The sequence below is a fragment of the Balaenoptera acutorostrata genome, chromosome X (assembly GCF_949987535.1).
Source record: "Balaenoptera acutorostrata chromosome X, mBalAcu1.1, whole genome shotgun sequence".
NCBI lineage: Eukaryota > Metazoa > Chordata > Mammalia > Artiodactyla > Balaenopteridae > Balaenoptera > Balaenoptera acutorostrata.
The window spans coordinates 88618830-88636871 of NC_080085.1; the positions used below are offsets into that span (position 1 = coordinate 88618830).

Below are 18042 nucleotides of genomic sequence, written 5' to 3' on the forward strand. Positions count from 1 at the left end.
AACAGAATAGACAGCCAGGGCTTCCCTGGTGGCGCAGTGGTTGGGAGTCTGCCTGCTGGTGCAGGGGACACGGGTTTGAGCCCTGGTCTGGGAGGATCCCGCATGCCGCGGAGCAACTGGGCCCGTGAGCCACGGCTGCTGAGCCTGCGTGTCTGGAGACTATGCTCCGCGGCGGGAGGGGCCGCAATGGTGAGAGGCCTGCGCACCGCGATGGGGAGTGGACCCCGCTTGCCGCAACTAGAGAAAGCCCTAGTGCAGATACAAAGACCCAACATAGCAATCAATCAATCAAATAAATAAATCTTTAAAAAAAAAAAAAAAGAATAGACAGCCAAGAAATAAACCTACACACCTACAGTCAATCTTTGACAAAGGAGGCAAGAATCTAAAATAGTAAAAAGACAGTCTCTTTAGCAAGTGGTGCTGGGAAAGTTGGACAGCTGCATATAAATCAATGAAGTTAGAACACACCTTCACACCATGCACAAAAATAAACTCAAAATGGCTTAAAGACTTAAATATAAGACATGACACCGGGCTTCCCTGGTGGCGCAGTGGTTGAGAGTCTGCCTGCCAATGCAGGGGACACGGGTTCGAGCCCTGGTCTGGGAAGATCCCACATGCCATGGAGCAACTAAGCCCGTGAGCCACAATTGCTGAGCCTGTGCGTCTGGAGCTTGTGCTCCGCAACAAGAGAGGCCGCGATAATGAGAGGCCTGCGTACCGCGATGAAGAGTGGCCCCCACTTGCCGTAACTAGAGAAAGCCCTCGCACAGAAACGAAGACCCAACACAGCCATCCATAAATAAATAAATAAATAAATAAATAAATAAATAAATAAATAAATAAAATGGATCATCACATTAAAAAAAAAAAAAAGACAGGACACCATAAAACTAGAAGAGAACCTAAGCAAAACATTCTCAGACATAAACTGTAGTAATATTTTCTTAGGTCAGTCTCCCAAGGCAATAGACATAAAAACAAACAAATGGGACCTAATCAAACTTACAAGCTTTTGCACAGCAAATGAAACCATAAACAAAACGAAAAGACAACCTACAGAATGGGAGAAAATATTTGCAAATGATGCAACCGACGAGGGCTTAATCTCCAAAATATACAAACAGCTCATACAACTCAACAACAAAAAAACAAACAACCCAATTGAAAAATAGGCAGAAGACTTTAACAGACATTTCTCCAAAGAAGACATGCAGATGGCCAACAGGCACATGAAAAGATGCTCAACATCACTAATTAGAGAAATGCAAATCAAAACTATAATGAGGTACCACCTCACACTGGCCATCATCAAAAAGTCTACAAGTAACAAATGCTGGAGAGGGTGTGGGGAAAAGGGAATCCTCCTACACTGTTGGTGGGAATGTAAATTGGTGCAGCCACTATGCAAAACAGTATGGAGGTTCCTCAGAAAACTACAAGTAGAGTTACCATATGATCTAGCAATCCCACTCCTGGGCATATACCCAGACAAAACTATAATTCAAAAAGATACATGCAACCCTGTGTTCAAAGCAGCACTGTTCACAATAACCAAGACATAGAAACAACCTAAATGTCCATCGACAGATAAATGGATAAAGAAGATATGGTACACACATACAATGGAATACTACTCAGCCATAAAAAAGAATGAAATAATGCCATTGGCAGCAACATAGATGCAACTAGAGATTATCTTACTAAGTGAAGTCAGAAAGAGAAAGACAAATATCATATGATATCACTTATATGTGGAATCTAAACTATGGTACAAATGAACCTAGTTACAAAACAGAAATAGACTCACAGACATAGAGAACAGACTTGTGGTTGCCAAGGGGGATAGGAGGAGAGAGAGGGATGGACAGGGAGTTTGGGGTTAATGGATGCAAACTATTACTTTTAGAATGGATAACAAGGTCCTACCGTATAGCACAGGGAACTATATCCAATCTCCTGGGATAATTCATAACAGAAAAAAATATTTGAAAATAATGTATATATGTGCATAACTGAGTCACTTTGCTATACAGCAGAAATTAGCACAAGATTGTAAATTGACTATACTTCAATAAAAAATTTAAATTAAAAAAAACTGGTATAGTCAGTCTTTTATAATTTTAGCCATTCTAGTGGGTACACAGTAGCATCGTATAATGATTTTAATTTGCATTTCCCTTATGACTAATGATGTTGAGCATCTTTTCATGTGTTTATTTGACATCTGTATATTGTCTTTGGTAAAATGTTCAAATCTTTTGCCCATTTTCCATATTATGTGTATTCTTGAGTTTTTTAAATTCTGTCTCATTTTTTTCACTTAACATGTATACAGTACGATCCTTTTGTAAAAAGAAATTAAAACTTGAAAAACCCAACCCATATTTGTACATTTAGACAGTCTGGTAGTCCATATATCAAAATTATTAATGACTGGTAACAAGAACTGTCTGGGGCAGAGGAAGTGAGCTTACTGGGGACTCATTTGATATATTTCTATATTGCTTTTCATCAATCATATAAAACATGATAAAGTCATTTCTCTTTGGCCGAGGGAAAGTTAGGGGAAAAAAACACAAATAAAAAGTCAAAAATTCACCAGCAGCAGCCAAATGGGGAAAGGAAAAAAGCCTCAAGTCATAAAGTTGAAAAAGTCATGGCTAAGAAGACAGAAGAAAGATCTAGCTCAGCAAAACTCCTTCCAATGCGGAGACGTACAGATTAAGTGAGCAGGTAGTCCTGAGGTAAGACAAGGAAAACAAAAATCCTCAAGATTTGCAGCCCCAGGTATCACTGAGAGATCCCAACAGAGGCAGACAAGCCTGCTGGGGCATGTCATCTCTCAGGGTCACTGGTATGAGCTAGAGGATGCATCCAGAGCTGGATTGAGTGAGCCCAGACATTTAAGAGAATTTCAGGAGACTGAAACCCAGACCCCCAAGCTGTCTTTTGCCCCTCCCCTCGGGTTACAGAAAAGAAGTATATAGAAAGCAATTTCTTTTTTCCCAAGTATTGTATTTTATTTTATTTACTTTTTATTGAAGTATAGTTGATTTACAATGTTTCAGGTGTACAGCAAAGTGATTCAGTTATATGCATATATATATATATTCTTTTTCAGATTTTTTTTCCATTATGGGTTATTACAAGATATTGAATATAGTTCCCTGTGCTATACAGTAGGTCCTTGTTGTTTATCTGTTTTGTATATAGTAGTGTATATCTGCTAATCCCAAATTCCCAGTTTATCCCTCCCTACCCCTTTCCCCTTTGGTAACCATAAATTTGTTTTCCATGTCTGTGAGTCTATTTCTGTTTTGCAAATAAGTTTATTTGTATCATATTCTAGATTCCACATATAAGTGATATCATATGGTATTTGTCTTTCTCTGTCTGACTTACTTCACTTAGTATGATAATCTCTAAGTCCATCCATGTTGCTCCAAATGGCATTCTTTCTTTTTTTATGGCTGAGTAGTATTCCATTGTATATATGTACCACATCTTCTTTGTCCATTCATCTGTTGATGGACACTTAAATTGCTTCCATGTCTTGGCTACTGTGAATAGTGCTGCTATGAACCTTGGGGTGCATGTATCTTTTCGAATTAGGGTTTGTGTCTTTTCCATATATATGCCCAGGAGTGGGATTGTTGGATCATATGGCAACTCCATTTTTAATTTTTTAAGGAACCTCCATACTATTTTGCATAGTGGCTGCACCAATTTACATTCCCACCAACAGCGTAGGAGGGTTCTCTTTGATCCACACCCTCTCCAGAATTTATCATTTGTAGACTTTTTGATGATGGCCATTCTGACCAGTGTGAGGTGGTACCATATTATCATTTTGATTTGTTTTTTTCTAGTAATTAGCAATGTTGAGCATCTTTTCATGTGCCTGTTGGCCATCTGTATGTCTTCTTTGGAGAAATGTCTATTAAAAGTCTTCTGCCCATTTTTTGTTTGGGTTGTTTGGTTTTTTGATATTGAGCTGTATGAACTGTTTGTTTAGTTTGGAAATTAATCCCTTGTCAGCCACATCATTTGCAAATATTTTCTCCCATTTTGTAGGTTGTCTTTTCATTTTGTTTATGATTTCCTTTGCTGTGCAAAAGCTTTCAAGTTTAACTAGGTCTCATCTGTTTATTTTTGCTTTTGTTTCCATTACTCTAGGAGACAGGTCCAAAAAAATATTGCTGCAATTTATATCAAAGAGTGTCCTGCCTACATTTTCCTCTAGGAGTTTTATAGTATCTGGTCTTATAGTTAGGTCTTTAATCCATTTTGAGTTTATTTTTGTATATGGTGTTAGAGAATGCTCTAATTTCACTCTTTTACATGTAACTGTCCAGTTTTCCCCACACCACTGACTGAAGAGACTGTCTTTTCTCCGTTGTATATTCTTGCCTCTTTTGTCATAGATTAATTGACCATAAGTGTGTGGGTTTATTTCTGGGCTTTCTATCCTGTTCCATTGATCTATGTGTCTGTTTTTGTGCTGGTACCATACTATTTTGATTACTGTAGCTGTGTAGTATAGTCTGAAGTCAGGGCACTTGATTCCTCCAGCTCCATTCATCTTTCTCAAGATTGTTTTGGTTACTCAGGGTCTTTTGTGTTTCCATACAAATTTTTAAATTTCTTGTTCCAGTTCTATGAAAAATACCATTGGTAATTTGATAGGGACTGCATTGAATCTGTAGATTGCCTTGGGTAGTATGGTCATTTTAACAATATTGATTCGTCCAGCTGAAGAACATAGTATGTTTGTGTGGTCTTTAATTTCTTTCATCAGCCTCTTATAGTTTTTGGAGTACAGGTCTTTTGTAGAAAGTAACTTCTATCCTTAAACTAAAGTATAATTGAGTGTGGAGAAGAGATAAATTGTGTCAAGTTGAGATGAAAAGCCTGTCAAGAAGAATTCACACACTATATCAGAGCAAACAAAAAATACAGACAGAACCTCCCATGTTAAACATGAGTAGAATGAAAAGAAGTGGTCTAGAAGATACATAAATATGACATGGGGTGGGGAGAAATAGAAAGAACTTGCATGATGAACAAAGAACCCATTGTGGAGAAGAATATAACCATAGGAAAATAAGTAGCTTTTTTGTGAATGCTTTAGATTTACACAGGAACTTAATAAGAATATAGATTTGATAAGGCACAAGAGCTCAATACAAGATGATGAAACAACAAAATTAGAGAAAAAGGAAAACTGAGAGCAAAGAATAAATTAAAACCTAAACAAGATCATTCATTCAAATCAGTAAATTAGATACAGCAAAAAGGAAGGGGGGAGGGAAGAAGGGAGGAAATGGAAGAAAGAAAATGGCTGAAAATCAAAGTAATAGCACAGAAGAAAGGGTTGGGTTATTATGATTAATTGCTTTCAGCTTTCTCTTTTTCTTTTACATTTGATAGTAAAAGGACAGAAATGGAAGATGAAGAAATCCAATGTCCCTGAAGTGGAGAACTCAACTAGTGAAATAGAAAGAGTTCACAGGATACAATGCAGAAAAATTTTCCATCAATGAAGAAAGAATTCATCAAGCGTACACTGTGTATTAGGGAAAAATGAAACAGGATGATCACTACTGAGATCTATCCTTGTTAAGTTACTAAACTTCAAGAAAAATACAAGGAAATTTTCAGGCATATTCAGACACACACACATGTGTGCATGCATGTATGTGTGCATGCACACACACCACACACACACACACACACACACAGAGTGTGTGTTACCTACAAGGGAGAAAAACAAAAGGCTAGCTGGCCTAAGACTTCTTCAGTTACATTCAGTGACAGAAGACAATGGAGTAATGTCTACAATATTCTAAGGGAAAGAAAGTGTAACCCAAGAATATAATATCCAGCCAAGACATCATTCAAATTCATAAAGGGACTAGGCAGACATTCTTAACATGAAAGAGTGAAATGAATATAGCACCCACAACCTCTTCTTGAAGGAACTTCTCAATGATAAAATCCTGACAATCAAGAAATAAGTCAAAGTAAAGGATTCAGAAATATAGATGAACCATGGGCCAAAGCCTGGTTGTAAGCATAAGAATCTTTTAAATATGAACTAAAACTAAACAAACAGATAAAACAAGCAGATGGTTTATGATTGCATAACAGAATGTAAATGTTGTAAGCCCTGACAAAGTAAAAATAATTTGATTAATAAAAAGTGGGAGTAGGGGAAAGTGTTAGGAGGAAGTGTAAGGAAGCTAATCTCCTCCTCCTTCTTCATAGTAGAGTCCACTGATAATGTTTAATATTGAAAAAGGTAGATTTACAAATGACTAAATGATCATTTGACCTAGCAACTCCACTCTTAGGTATCTTTCTAAGAGAAATGAAAACATATGTCCCCACAAAAACTCAATACAAATGTTCATAATAGCATTAGTCCAAAAAGTGGAAACAATCCAAATGTCCATCAACAGATGAATGGATAAACAAATGGGGGTATATACATATAATGGAATATTATTTGGCAATAAAAAGAAATGAAGTACTGATACATGCTTCAACATGGATGAACCTTGAAAACATTATGTTAAGTGAGACAAGACAGTCACAAAGGACCACATACTGTACGATTCTAATTAAATAAAATGTCCAAAATAGGCAAATATATAGAAATTAAAAGTAGATCAGTGACTGTTTAGGGATGGGAAAGATATGGAGGTTGGGGAGTCACTGATAGCTAAAGGGTACAGGGTTTCTTTTTAAGGTGACAAAAAGTTCTAAAATCAATTGAGGTGATGGTTGCACCATTCTGTGTATATACTAAAAACCATTGCATTGTACACTATTAATAGGTGAATGATATGGTGTATGAATTATAGCTTGATAAGGCTGTTACCAAAAAGACACTACAAAAAAATGACTAACTGCTCAATGGTTTTCATAATATTTTTTCTTAAGCTTAAATGGATATTAATGACTAATATATTTTATGGTAAAGAAACATTCATCTGAAGATTAGCAATTCCTGTATTTTATTTCAGTGTTTTATTCTGTCAAATTCAAGTAAAATTAAACAAAGCTTTTAATTTAATATATTATGACCCAATATTATAAAGGTTTTTCAGTCTATCCATCCACCCATCCCTCTATTTACATATATGCACAAAAGATATCTGAAATAATTTTCACATAATATGAATACTGGGGTAGTAAGAATTTGTGTGATTTGTTGATTTCTTTATTGTTTCCTATACTGGTTAAATGTTTAATAATGAGTATGTGTTATCTGTATTTGTCTTCAAATTGTTCTTATAAAGCACAAAGTAAATATACCAAAATGTTAATGTTTATATGTGGGTTGCAGGATTAGGAAGCTTTTTTTTCTTCCTTCTTTATTCTTTTCTGTACTTTCCAAATTTTCCTACAATGAGCATCTATTATTTTACAAATAGAAGTAAAAAAATAAAAGAATTAAAGGAATGTGTAGCAGTTCTTTAAATGATTGCTTGGTTCTTACCTGGGTTCCTTCTGTTGCTCCTGAATGATCTTTCTTCCTGGCCAGATATTGCCCATCTGTGACTGATGAAGGAAGGACTGTCCCACTGTCTCTCTTTTATTCACTTCAAGACAAACAAAAGCATGGCAGAGGGGTGGTGATGAGGGGGGGAAGGGAAACACAGCACGCTTGCAGAAAGGATGGCAACACAATCTTCATGTTCCCTACAAACAGGCTGAGCTCATGGAGTGAAGACACCACCAATAAGAATACACTAAGATTCCACAGCAGAGGGTCTATCACCCACAGCAGAGGGTCAAGCACCTCAAGGAACCATTTCCCGACAGGTCCGGTACCTGCAGGTTTGCGGCGCAGGGACATCCTGATTATCTCACTGCCGGTGCGGTAAGCAAAGCGATTCACTTTCTGGTCATAAAACCAGTCTCCAGTTGCCTTCTTCAGCTCTCTGCAAAGGAATAAAAGAAAATGACATACGGATTAAAAAAAAATGGCCCTTGACATTCAACCAACAAAGGATGAGGGGAGAAATTCTAACCACAACTGGGGCCCCATTTCTTCTCTCTACTCAGCCATAAGTTAACACTCACATTTCCTTGGCGCACACCTTGCATCTCCAAGTACCATTGCTTTCCTGGATGCGGCAGTCCCGACACACCAGGTGATTACAACCCCGACAAGTGTTGGTCTTGGGAGTCAAACGGCCCAGGCTCTCCTGGCACCGGGCACAGGTCCGATCACTATAGTGTTGGCTGCCCCTTTTGGCCCCTTTCCTTTTTATCTCCAGTAACTCATTCTTCAGTCGCCTGCCAAGACCCAAAAGAGAAACACAAGTGATTTGAAATCTGCATAGGCTGGATGGAGAGGGGTTGAGGGGTAGAGACAGTAAGACTATTTGGTTCTGTGAAAGCAACAACCTCAGAGCCCAACCTGACTCACTAAGGAGTTGTAAACCTCATACACAAGTTCCTCTGAAAGTCAGATGAGAAGTATAAGGAAAAGTCCAGGTATCATTGGTTAAAGGCCTGGGAGCCCTTGATTTTTCTGGGACTCTTACCTAATCCTTTTCTCATCTGCTTTTCGGAGCTCCTCATCTCGTTGTAGAACACTGAGGATCAAATCCCTTTCCACCTCAGACAGAAAAGAGAGGTCAAGTATCTCCGACATGACTTATTCTAGTTTTTCCTTCTACTCTTCTTTCTTCAAAGCTACCAGGCCAGGAGAGCTACCCCAGAGTTGCCTGAAATAAGATAAGAAATAATTTCGCACAGGTAATTTACTCCAGAAGAGGCCCACAGCCCTAGAGCCTTTCGGTGGGCTACCTCCACCTTGAGCCAGGCTAGAGATAACATAGAAGTATGTGACCAATTTACCATTCCTACTCCCAGGTGAATCCTACCCTGAAAATGAAGAGGCTTTGATTTTTCAAGAAGAAAAACTTATTCACGACTCTGGCAAAGGGTTGGGTCTTTCAACATAAGTCTGGAAAGAGCACAGAACAGCTGAGTCAAATTCCCCCTCCAACAAAGTGTATCCTCAATCATCCCATTTTCAATTTTTTTAATGTTCTCAAGTAACAAGTCTATTAAGCCAAATAATCAGACAGCTGGTCTCTGTAGTGGAGAAAACCACACAGGGATCTCTGCCAGTTGAAACCCATTTCCCCTTTCCTGACCGGCATCCATGTTCCCAGGATGCAGTCAGCTTTCTGCTACACTTCAAAACTGCTGTCACCTACTCCCAAAGTCCTTATTGCTAACACTACCTCAAGAATACCTTCACCTATTTCATGCACATTTGTTGAGAACACAATCACAGGTATTGGGCAAAGTGCTGGGGATACAGAGATGAGTAAGGCACAGTTCTTGTCTTTAAGGTCACAGAGTAGTAGGGGGAGACAGACACACACAGTACAGTGTACTAAGTGCTATTAAAGGGATAATAAATTGTTATGGGAACTTAGAGAAGGGAGTAACTAGTTCTATCTTGCCTAGGGAGGGAAGAGAGAGAACTATACATGTGGAAGGTTTTACAGAGCAGGTGGATTTTACCTTATAGAACAGAGTATATGTTTGTTGGTTGGGGAGAATGGTAGGAAATACAGGTTGGAACCAGATTATGTAGCTCCTGAATACTCTTAAAAATTAAGAATTTTAAAACTGATGACATAGACAATAGAAATCCATCAAGCATCTTTGTTGTTGCTTTGTTTTTGATATTGGGAAATCACATACTCAAATTTGTTTTACAAAGATCGCTCCAGCTATAGTATGGAAGACTGATTCAAAAGACAAATTGAAGTACAGTTAGTAACACATTGTAAAATATGCATACTCCTTAGGCAAGCAATACCACATCTAAGAACGTACCTAATAGAAATATTCACATAAATGTGTATGCAAGGTATACATACAAGAAAGTTACTGCAATATTATTTGTAAGAGCAAAAACAAGTTCTTTAACAGAGAAATCATTAAACAATACTTCCATATGATGGCATACTATGTATCCATTTAAAAAATGTGGTAGATCTGTATGAAAATATGTTCCTGAGTGGGGAAAAAAAGTCATTTCAGAACTGCACTTGAATGATCTCTTTGGTAAAGTATTTATCTATACATTTGTATATGCAAAGAAAATGATCAAGAACAAAACCCATTATTATTGGTTTCTCTTGGGAAGCAGAACTGCAAGGGGGCAACTTTTACTTTTTACTTTACATAGTTCTGATTTTTTTTTACAAACGTGTCTTACTTTTTTTTTAAATTTATTTATTTATTTATTTATTTATTTTTGGCTGTGTTGGGTCTCCGTTTCTGTGCGAGGGCTTTCTCCAGTTGCGGCGAGCGGGGGCCACTCTTCATCGCGGTGCGTGGGAATCCTCTCACTGTCACGGCCTCTCCCATTGCGGAGCACAGGCTCCAGATGCGCAGGCTCAGTAGTTGTGCCTCACGGGCTTAGTTGCTCTGCGGCATGTGGGATCTTCCCAGACCAGGGCTCGAACCCATGTCCCCTGCATTGGCAGGCAGATTCCCAACCACTGCACCACCAGGGAAGCCCAAACGTGTCTTACTTTTAAATTTCAAAAAAGAAAACAATTCCAAGGAGACAGAGGGATTATTATAATAAGCCAGACAGAAAGACAACCTAGGTTTACTTAACTATGCTTCTAACCAACTAGGCAAAGTCATTGTATTTCTGTCATCCTCTGGTTTCTCATCTACGAAATGACCTACCTCTCAAATTTGTCAAGAAAATTAAATAATGTGTGTTAAAGGTCCCATCACAATGTTTGGAACACACGTTTGGAGTACACGTACTCGCTGAATCTGCTGCAGGGCAGGCCTAAACCAGAACAGGAAGACAAAAGAACACAGAATAGGTTTGAGAAGTAGAACTGATAGAATGGAGTGACTGATTGAGTGGAGAGGATGAAGAAGGTGAAGGCAAAGATGCCTACTGTGTATGTCAAGGTTAAACAACTGACTAGTAACAGTCCTGACAGTGATAAGGGCTGTAAGAGAAGAAACAGGTGTGGAAATAAGGCAAGAAGTTTCATTTCAGTCATATTGAGTTTGTGCTGCATACTGGATATCCCGATAATTAGGTTCTGGAAGTAATTGGAGGCATAAAGCTGTACCTCAGGAAGAGAGACTGCATCTGAAAATATAGATTTGGTTGTCATGAGAGTCAAACAGCCCAGGATGGACAGAGCATGAGAAAGGAAATGAGGATCATACTTACCTTCTCTGCTCTCCCTTGAAACTACACAACAAGTGCTTTTCACTTTTTTTAACTAATTACCAACAACACAATAGAGAGTATAAACAACACAGCAAAGCGACACGGGTTCCAGAAATCTCAATATTTTCTTGACTTCACTATTTCTTGGTCTTTATTGAACTATAAGATGCTAAGCCTCTTTCATAGGCCCTTTCTTAGGTAGTCTTGAGGAAATATTCTTAATTCTTATCCCCAAGGAGAATATATACTCTCCATGAAAGCAAGGACTTTTTCACTATTCTTCTATATATCTGGCCCAGCACCTAACACTGTATTTGGCACATTGTGTTGCATATGCCACCACTACTGTTGATCATCATCACTGTCATCATCACCCCAACAGTTCCATTTATTGAGAATTTATTACATGCCAGGCAACAAGTACTTTACATATATTAACTATATTAACATATAGCTCTACTGGCTCTGTCCAGGCAGGATCACGGCCAAAGCGATTATAAAATATTGAACAGAGCAATCAAAAGCATTGTGGAAATGAATTCCCATATGTGTGATTATGGCTGAAGAACTGGCAAAAAATCAGCGGCTCCTAGATAAAATAGGTATCACCAATTGCCTGGCAATTAAAGACCAAGAATGGCACAGGCGTACTGGAAATGAGAGCAAAACCAGATTTATTCGAAAATTGATGTTTGTGGAGAGGCAGCAGAGTTCTGTGATGAGACAAGCACATTGGCACAATAATGAGACCAAGTAATAGTAAAAGCCAAGGAAGTAACAGCATCATTGAGGAAACAAAGACAGCACCATAACAAAATGGAACTGCTAATACTGTACATCTTCCCTTTATTTTTCACTCATGGACTTGACCAACCAGAATTGACCCCTCTGAAATCTTAAATTCAAGAATCCCTGGGGCTTCCCTGGTGGTGCAGTGGTTGAGAATCTGCCTGCCAATGCAGGGGACACGGGTTCGAGCCCTGGTCTGGGAAGATCCCACATGCCACGGAGCAACTGGGCCCGTGAGCCACAACTACTGAGCCTGCGCGTCTGGAGCCTGTGCCCCGCAACGGGAGGGGCCGCGATAGTGAAAGGCCCGCGCACCGCGATGAAGAGCGGCCCCCGCACCGCGATGAAGAGTGGCCCCCACTTGCCGCAACTAGAGAAAGCCCTCACACGAAAGAAATAAAAAAAAAAAAAATTTAAGAATCCCTACTTTTCAATTACAGCTTACTCCCACTACACCTGTTCTTCAACCTCATCAAGACCACAGTCTCTTGAGCCCATCCTCCATTTTCTCTTGGTCTACTTGCCTTCTGTTGATCTATCTTCCTTCGCTACCCATCCTGGACTCCAGATGGCTCAACATTTGAACCACTCCCAACAGTATCTTCCATATCCATGCACCTTCATCTCTCTGCAGCAACTGTCCATCAAAATTCCAAACCTGTACCAATGCTATAGTCTGCCTTGTCTGCTCCTATACCCAGGTCCTACATAATTCCTGGTCTACAATCTCAGCTGGACCCTCACTGTCACCCATAAGTCTTTTTACGTGCCTTTAGTTCAGTGCCCTTACCTAGTCCTTTCAGGTTCTATTTTAAGCCCTCATTCATCTCACACTCCCACTTCCCTTTCCCCTAGTTCCCATCAGACATCCTTGTTTCACCCTTGTAAAAAAAAAAAACGTTTTTAGAATCCATCAGCCATGACCTCCATCAGCTCCCTGCCTCCTCTCCCCCATCACTTGCCAATGTGACTCCTTTTAGAAAAGCCACATCCCACCCCCAACCCCACCTTAGACCATAGGTTGCTATTTCCAATGTTAACCCTGTTACTAGCCAGCTCACTTGAGATGCAATCTTGCAGAGTCAGTAGTGGGGAAAATAAAACAGAATAAGAAAAAAATTTTAAAGGCAAGGAGAAAAAGCATAGAAAAACTGAAACAAATAGAAAGCAAAACATAAGATGGTAAAAACAAGCTCCAATATATCAACAAACAAAAAAATATGTGAGTAAAATTCATCCTTTAAAATACAGAGGTTAACAGACTATATAAAATTTAAAAATCCAGCTATGTGCCATTTCACGAGGGACACATCTAAAACATAAAGATCAGGAAGGACTGAAAGTAAAAAAGATGGAAAAAATATACCAGATAAATGTAAACCTAAATAAAGTTGAGGTAGTTATATTAATATCTAAAAAATAAAACTTCAAAATAATAAAAGCATTATAAAAGATAAGACCACTACATAGAGTAAAAAACCCTAGTATGTTTTATTAATAGGCACTAATAAAACACCTCCAAATATATAAAGGAAGATTATGTACAACTAGAGAGAGAAATTGAAAAATGGACCATCAAAATGGGAGATTATATAAAATAAGCTACAAGGATACAACACAGGGAATATAGCTAATATTTTACAATAACTATAAATGTAACCTTTAATAATTGTGAATCATTATAGTGTACACCTGTAACTTACATAATATTGTACATTATACTTCAATTAAAAAAGGAAAAAAAATGATGTAATCTATGTAAATTATCTAGCACTATACCGATAATTGTAGTCAACAAATAAAATAGTCTAGAATTTGTTTAAAAAAAGGGAGGGGAGATTAACATACTTCTTTCAATTATTAATAGTACAAGCAGATAAAAAATTACTAAATATATAGACAAGTTGAACAAAATAAGCTTGATTTAATGGCCATATGTAGAATTCTATATCCAATTGGAAATCATATTCTTTTCAAGCACATATGGAACATTTACCAACCCTCCACCACCAAATGACCATGTACTAGGTTATAATGCAAGTCTCAGTAAATTTCAAAGAAGCCATTCTCATACAGACCATGGTCTCTGACCTCAAGGAAATTAAATATGAAATCAATAACAAAAGATAATTTTTAATCCTGATACTTTTGGAAATTTAAAGATACTTCTTAATAACTCATATGCCAAAGAAGAAATAATAACTTCATAATTGTACTAAATCTATCATTAACATCTTAAAGAAGAAACCTGCTGCCTGCCTCACCACCACCACCACCATGCCCATATCATACGGTAGAATGTTTTCTAGAAATTCAAAAAGGAAAACATGGGATAGAAACACTGCTTTTATATGCAATGAGTTAAGTGATATATTTTTATGGTAAATAGCACAGCACGTTTTGAAAAATGTAACTCAGAAAAATAATAGGGGCACAAATAAGAAAACCAGACAGATTTGTGGTTAGAAAACCTGTCACTTTTCATATTCTCCCAATTGACAGATACAGCACTAGGATTTAATGGCAAAACCAAAGCCCAAGAAAACTTGTTAAGGCCCTTCACTGAAATTCAGTCAGAGGTATATAGTCAAAAGGGTAAGGATTATCTACTGAGAAGACCACAGCTCAGATAACATGAAAGTCCGAACCCAAGCTCTGATGGACAATTTGTTCCATGTTAGTCGTGGGGTGTCAAGACTCGAATGAAATGTCTTAATATAGCATCCTTGTGGGGCCTCATGGCCACTAGAAGATATTTTAGAAAAGATGGTTTGTTGAGTTAGAAAATTACATATATTTATTGCTCAGGATAATATTTTAATGCAAATACTTACAAAGGCAAGAGGGAACTGAAAAATCTACCATCAGAATGGGAGGTTAATATACCTCTGTCAACTACTGATAGCACAAGCAGATAAAAACTTAGTATATATACAGACAACTTGAACAACACAATAATCTTGATATAATTGTAGAACACATGCACATATGTAGAATTATTTATCCAAATGGATATATCCATTTTATACCCTAATCTTGTAGATTAAGAGATAATAATAATTAATAAATGAACATTAACACCAACACTAACAGCTAGTTTTCAAGAAGGGGTGAGGGGAGCTCTCTCAAATTATCTTAAATTCTGAAGACCAGTTCAACAGAGCAGCCATATTTATTAGTTATATGACCTTGGGCAAGGGCCTAAAATATAAAAAAGATTATCAAAGATATAGTAGTCCTTGTAAGAACAGTACTTGACTTTAAAATCATTGTGGTGTCCCCAAAATGGAAACTGGTGTGAATTAGAAAAACATCAAATAATGTCCCTGCACCGGGCAGCAAATAAAACATATTTTTCCATGTTTAATTTGCTGGGCACACTGGTACCCTTCCCTCTCCCAAACATGCAATGCGCATATAAATGTGAAGATGGTAATACTTATGCTCAAACTAGAAACTTCCACCAGATGTGGCCTTCTTGAAGGGAGGCACTGTATATGGACTTCATACCCCCAAGAGCTTACTTGGCATAGTGTCTGATACACAATATGAGTTCAATAAATGCTTACTGAATGTCTTCACCCAGAAATCTATTTGTATTTATATGTTTAAACTTAAACTCACAGAAACTGAAGAGTGGTACTAGAGCTGAGAGCAAAGTGTTTTTATTTTCCTGAGACAGTCTGGTGTCATGGTTAAAAGCATGGCCTCTGGACTCAGACTGCCTGAATTTGAATCTCAGCTTCATCAATTACTAGCTGAGTGACCTTGGGCAAGTGACTAAACCTCTCAGTGCTTCAATTTCCTCATTTGTAAAAGGAAGATAATAACTATACCTACCATCTTGGGCTTGCTATAAAGATTCAATGAGTTTTTTAAATATGTAGTGTTTAAAGTAATGTAAACACAGAGAGTACACTCTAAGTTTTAGCTATTTTTATTTTTGTCAGTTTTTATATGTGCATTTGTGTTTTAAGATGTGACTGGGTCTTACAAAGTGACGTTTATTTTCTATTAAAGAATACAGATGAAGTGTGAGGTAAAAATGGTGCATCTAGACACCATTTAAAGTTTCAGGCATTTTTTTTAAGTGAGAAACTATGCTGGTAACTTTAGAGATGACAGTGAATTCCAGAAAAATTGACCCGTGCTCAAGGGCAAAAAGGCTGAATTGGTATTAAATTATTCCTCTAAACCCACAAGTAATAATTATGTGCTGGTTTTGCACATAAATTCTCTTCCATTATCAGTAATGTCCCACTTAAGTGATATGACAAAAGCATTTTGCTGTTTGGACCAAGGGCAATGGACAATTTTGGTAAAATTTATACCTCACTGAAAATGAAAAAGTAAACCAGTGTCTTTCAAAGGATATTAGTTTAACCAAGAAACCCTGAATCAAACTGCTATTATTAAGCAAATGATAGTATGTTTTACACAGAAACTGATTAGTGATATGAAAAGATCTGCATCACTGCATGTCAGATTCTGTATACATTTGAACAGATATTTAGAACTGATCTACTTATGTCAAGAAACATGATGGTATATACACTTTTGAAAAATTAGAATTGAAATTGGGCTACAAATTATAATTGGTCATGAAAATTTGGGATTATAAAATGTCAGTGGCCTTCTATTTCTGGCCAAGAATGGATTTTTACCCTGCCTGGACCCCCCCACCCCCCAAAATGGATAAAACACATAAAACAATGGTGATTTTCAAGACACTGAATATCAGGCAATGGAGGACTGTGATCCCTGGGAAATAGGAAACAAATAGGGTGAGCCCTCTGATTTTCCAGGCTCACTGTCTTGAGAGAGTTTCCAGGCCATGGTGCAGGGAGGACGAATACAGGCAGAGCGTGGTGAACTCCCTGAGTGGAGGTGACAGAGCTAAGAGTCTGGCTAGGGTTCATAGGACAGAGTACCTGAGAGAACCACACAGAGTGAGGTCTTCAGAGACCTGCAGAGGGTCTCCCTCAAGTATTCAGCAAAGGACTGATCAGCACATGGCATGCCTGTGAGGAAATTACCCTAGGCCAGAGAAAGAACCCCAGCTGAAAGGATTCAAAAGAACAGTGCCTGTCACTCACACATGACCAGGAGTAGTGCCTGTTCCACCAGTCAAACTGGAAAACCTCATGATTCACAGGGCACTGGGCAGAGTACTCAGAAGGGTCTTGCCTACATAATGGGAAATAATAAGCCCTAGACTGTGCACTGCTTTGGTCCTAACAAATCTAAACAGAAGAACCTGAAAGGATCAATCTGTTTCAAGTAATTCAAGTGCATCCCAGAACAGAGCTCGAGCATATTTCTAGTAATATAAAAATATGCAGCACCCAACAAGGTAAAATTTACAACATCTAGTACCCAATAAAAAATAAACAGGCATGCAAAAAAGCAAGAAAATACATGCACGATGAGAAGAAAAATTAATCAAAAACTGACCAAGAACTAACACAAATGTTAGAATTAGCAAAGTCATTAAAACAGTTATTATAACTGTATTCCATATTTCAAAAAGTTCAATAAAGACATGAAAGGTGTTAAAAAAAGACCCAAATCAAACCTAGAGATTAAAAAAACAATGTCTGAGATGAAAAATACACAGAATTGGATTAACAGCAGATTACACATTGCAGTAGAAAACGTTATTGAACTTGAAGACAGCAATAGAAGCTATCCAAATGAAACAGAAAGAAAAAAACACTGAAGAAAAAGAACAGAGCATTAATGAGCTATGGAACAACTTTAAGCAGCCTAATATGCATGTCATTGGAGTCACCAAAGGAAATGGGGGCACTGAAAAAATATTTGAGAAAACACTGGCCCAAATTTTTTTCTAAATTTGATGAACACTATGAATTCACAGATCCAAGAAGCTCAATGAACTTCACGCACAAGAAATAGAAAGAAAACTGCAGCACATGGCACAGCAGTCAAATTTTTTAAAACCAGAGATAATGAGAAAATCTTAAAAGCAGCCAGCAGGTGGG

The 18042-nt window shown here is 37.8% G+C and overlaps 1 protein-coding gene across 5 annotated transcripts in view; it reads right to left on the minus strand.

Annotated features, from left to right (window-relative positions):
* The window catches only part of SYTL4 (synaptotagmin like 4), a 79586-nt gene that overhangs the window by 31401 nt on the left and 30143 nt on the right, over nucleotides 1–18042 (minus strand). For all 5 annotated transcript variants that reach the window (XM_057538445.1, XM_057538446.1, XM_007181450.3 and 2 more), the window contains 4 exons: nucleotides 8565–8747; nucleotides 8098–8313; nucleotides 7846–7955; nucleotides 7511–7613 (listed from right to left, as the gene is read on the minus strand). In XM_057538445.1, coding sequence (XP_057394428.1) covers nucleotides 7511–7613; nucleotides 7846–7955; nucleotides 8098–8313; nucleotides 8565–8674 — 539 coding nt within the window. In that variant the 5' untranslated portion in view covers nucleotides 8675–8747. The remainder of the gene's footprint in view (nucleotides 1–7510; nucleotides 7614–7845; nucleotides 7956–8097; nucleotides 8314–8564; nucleotides 8748–18042) is intronic.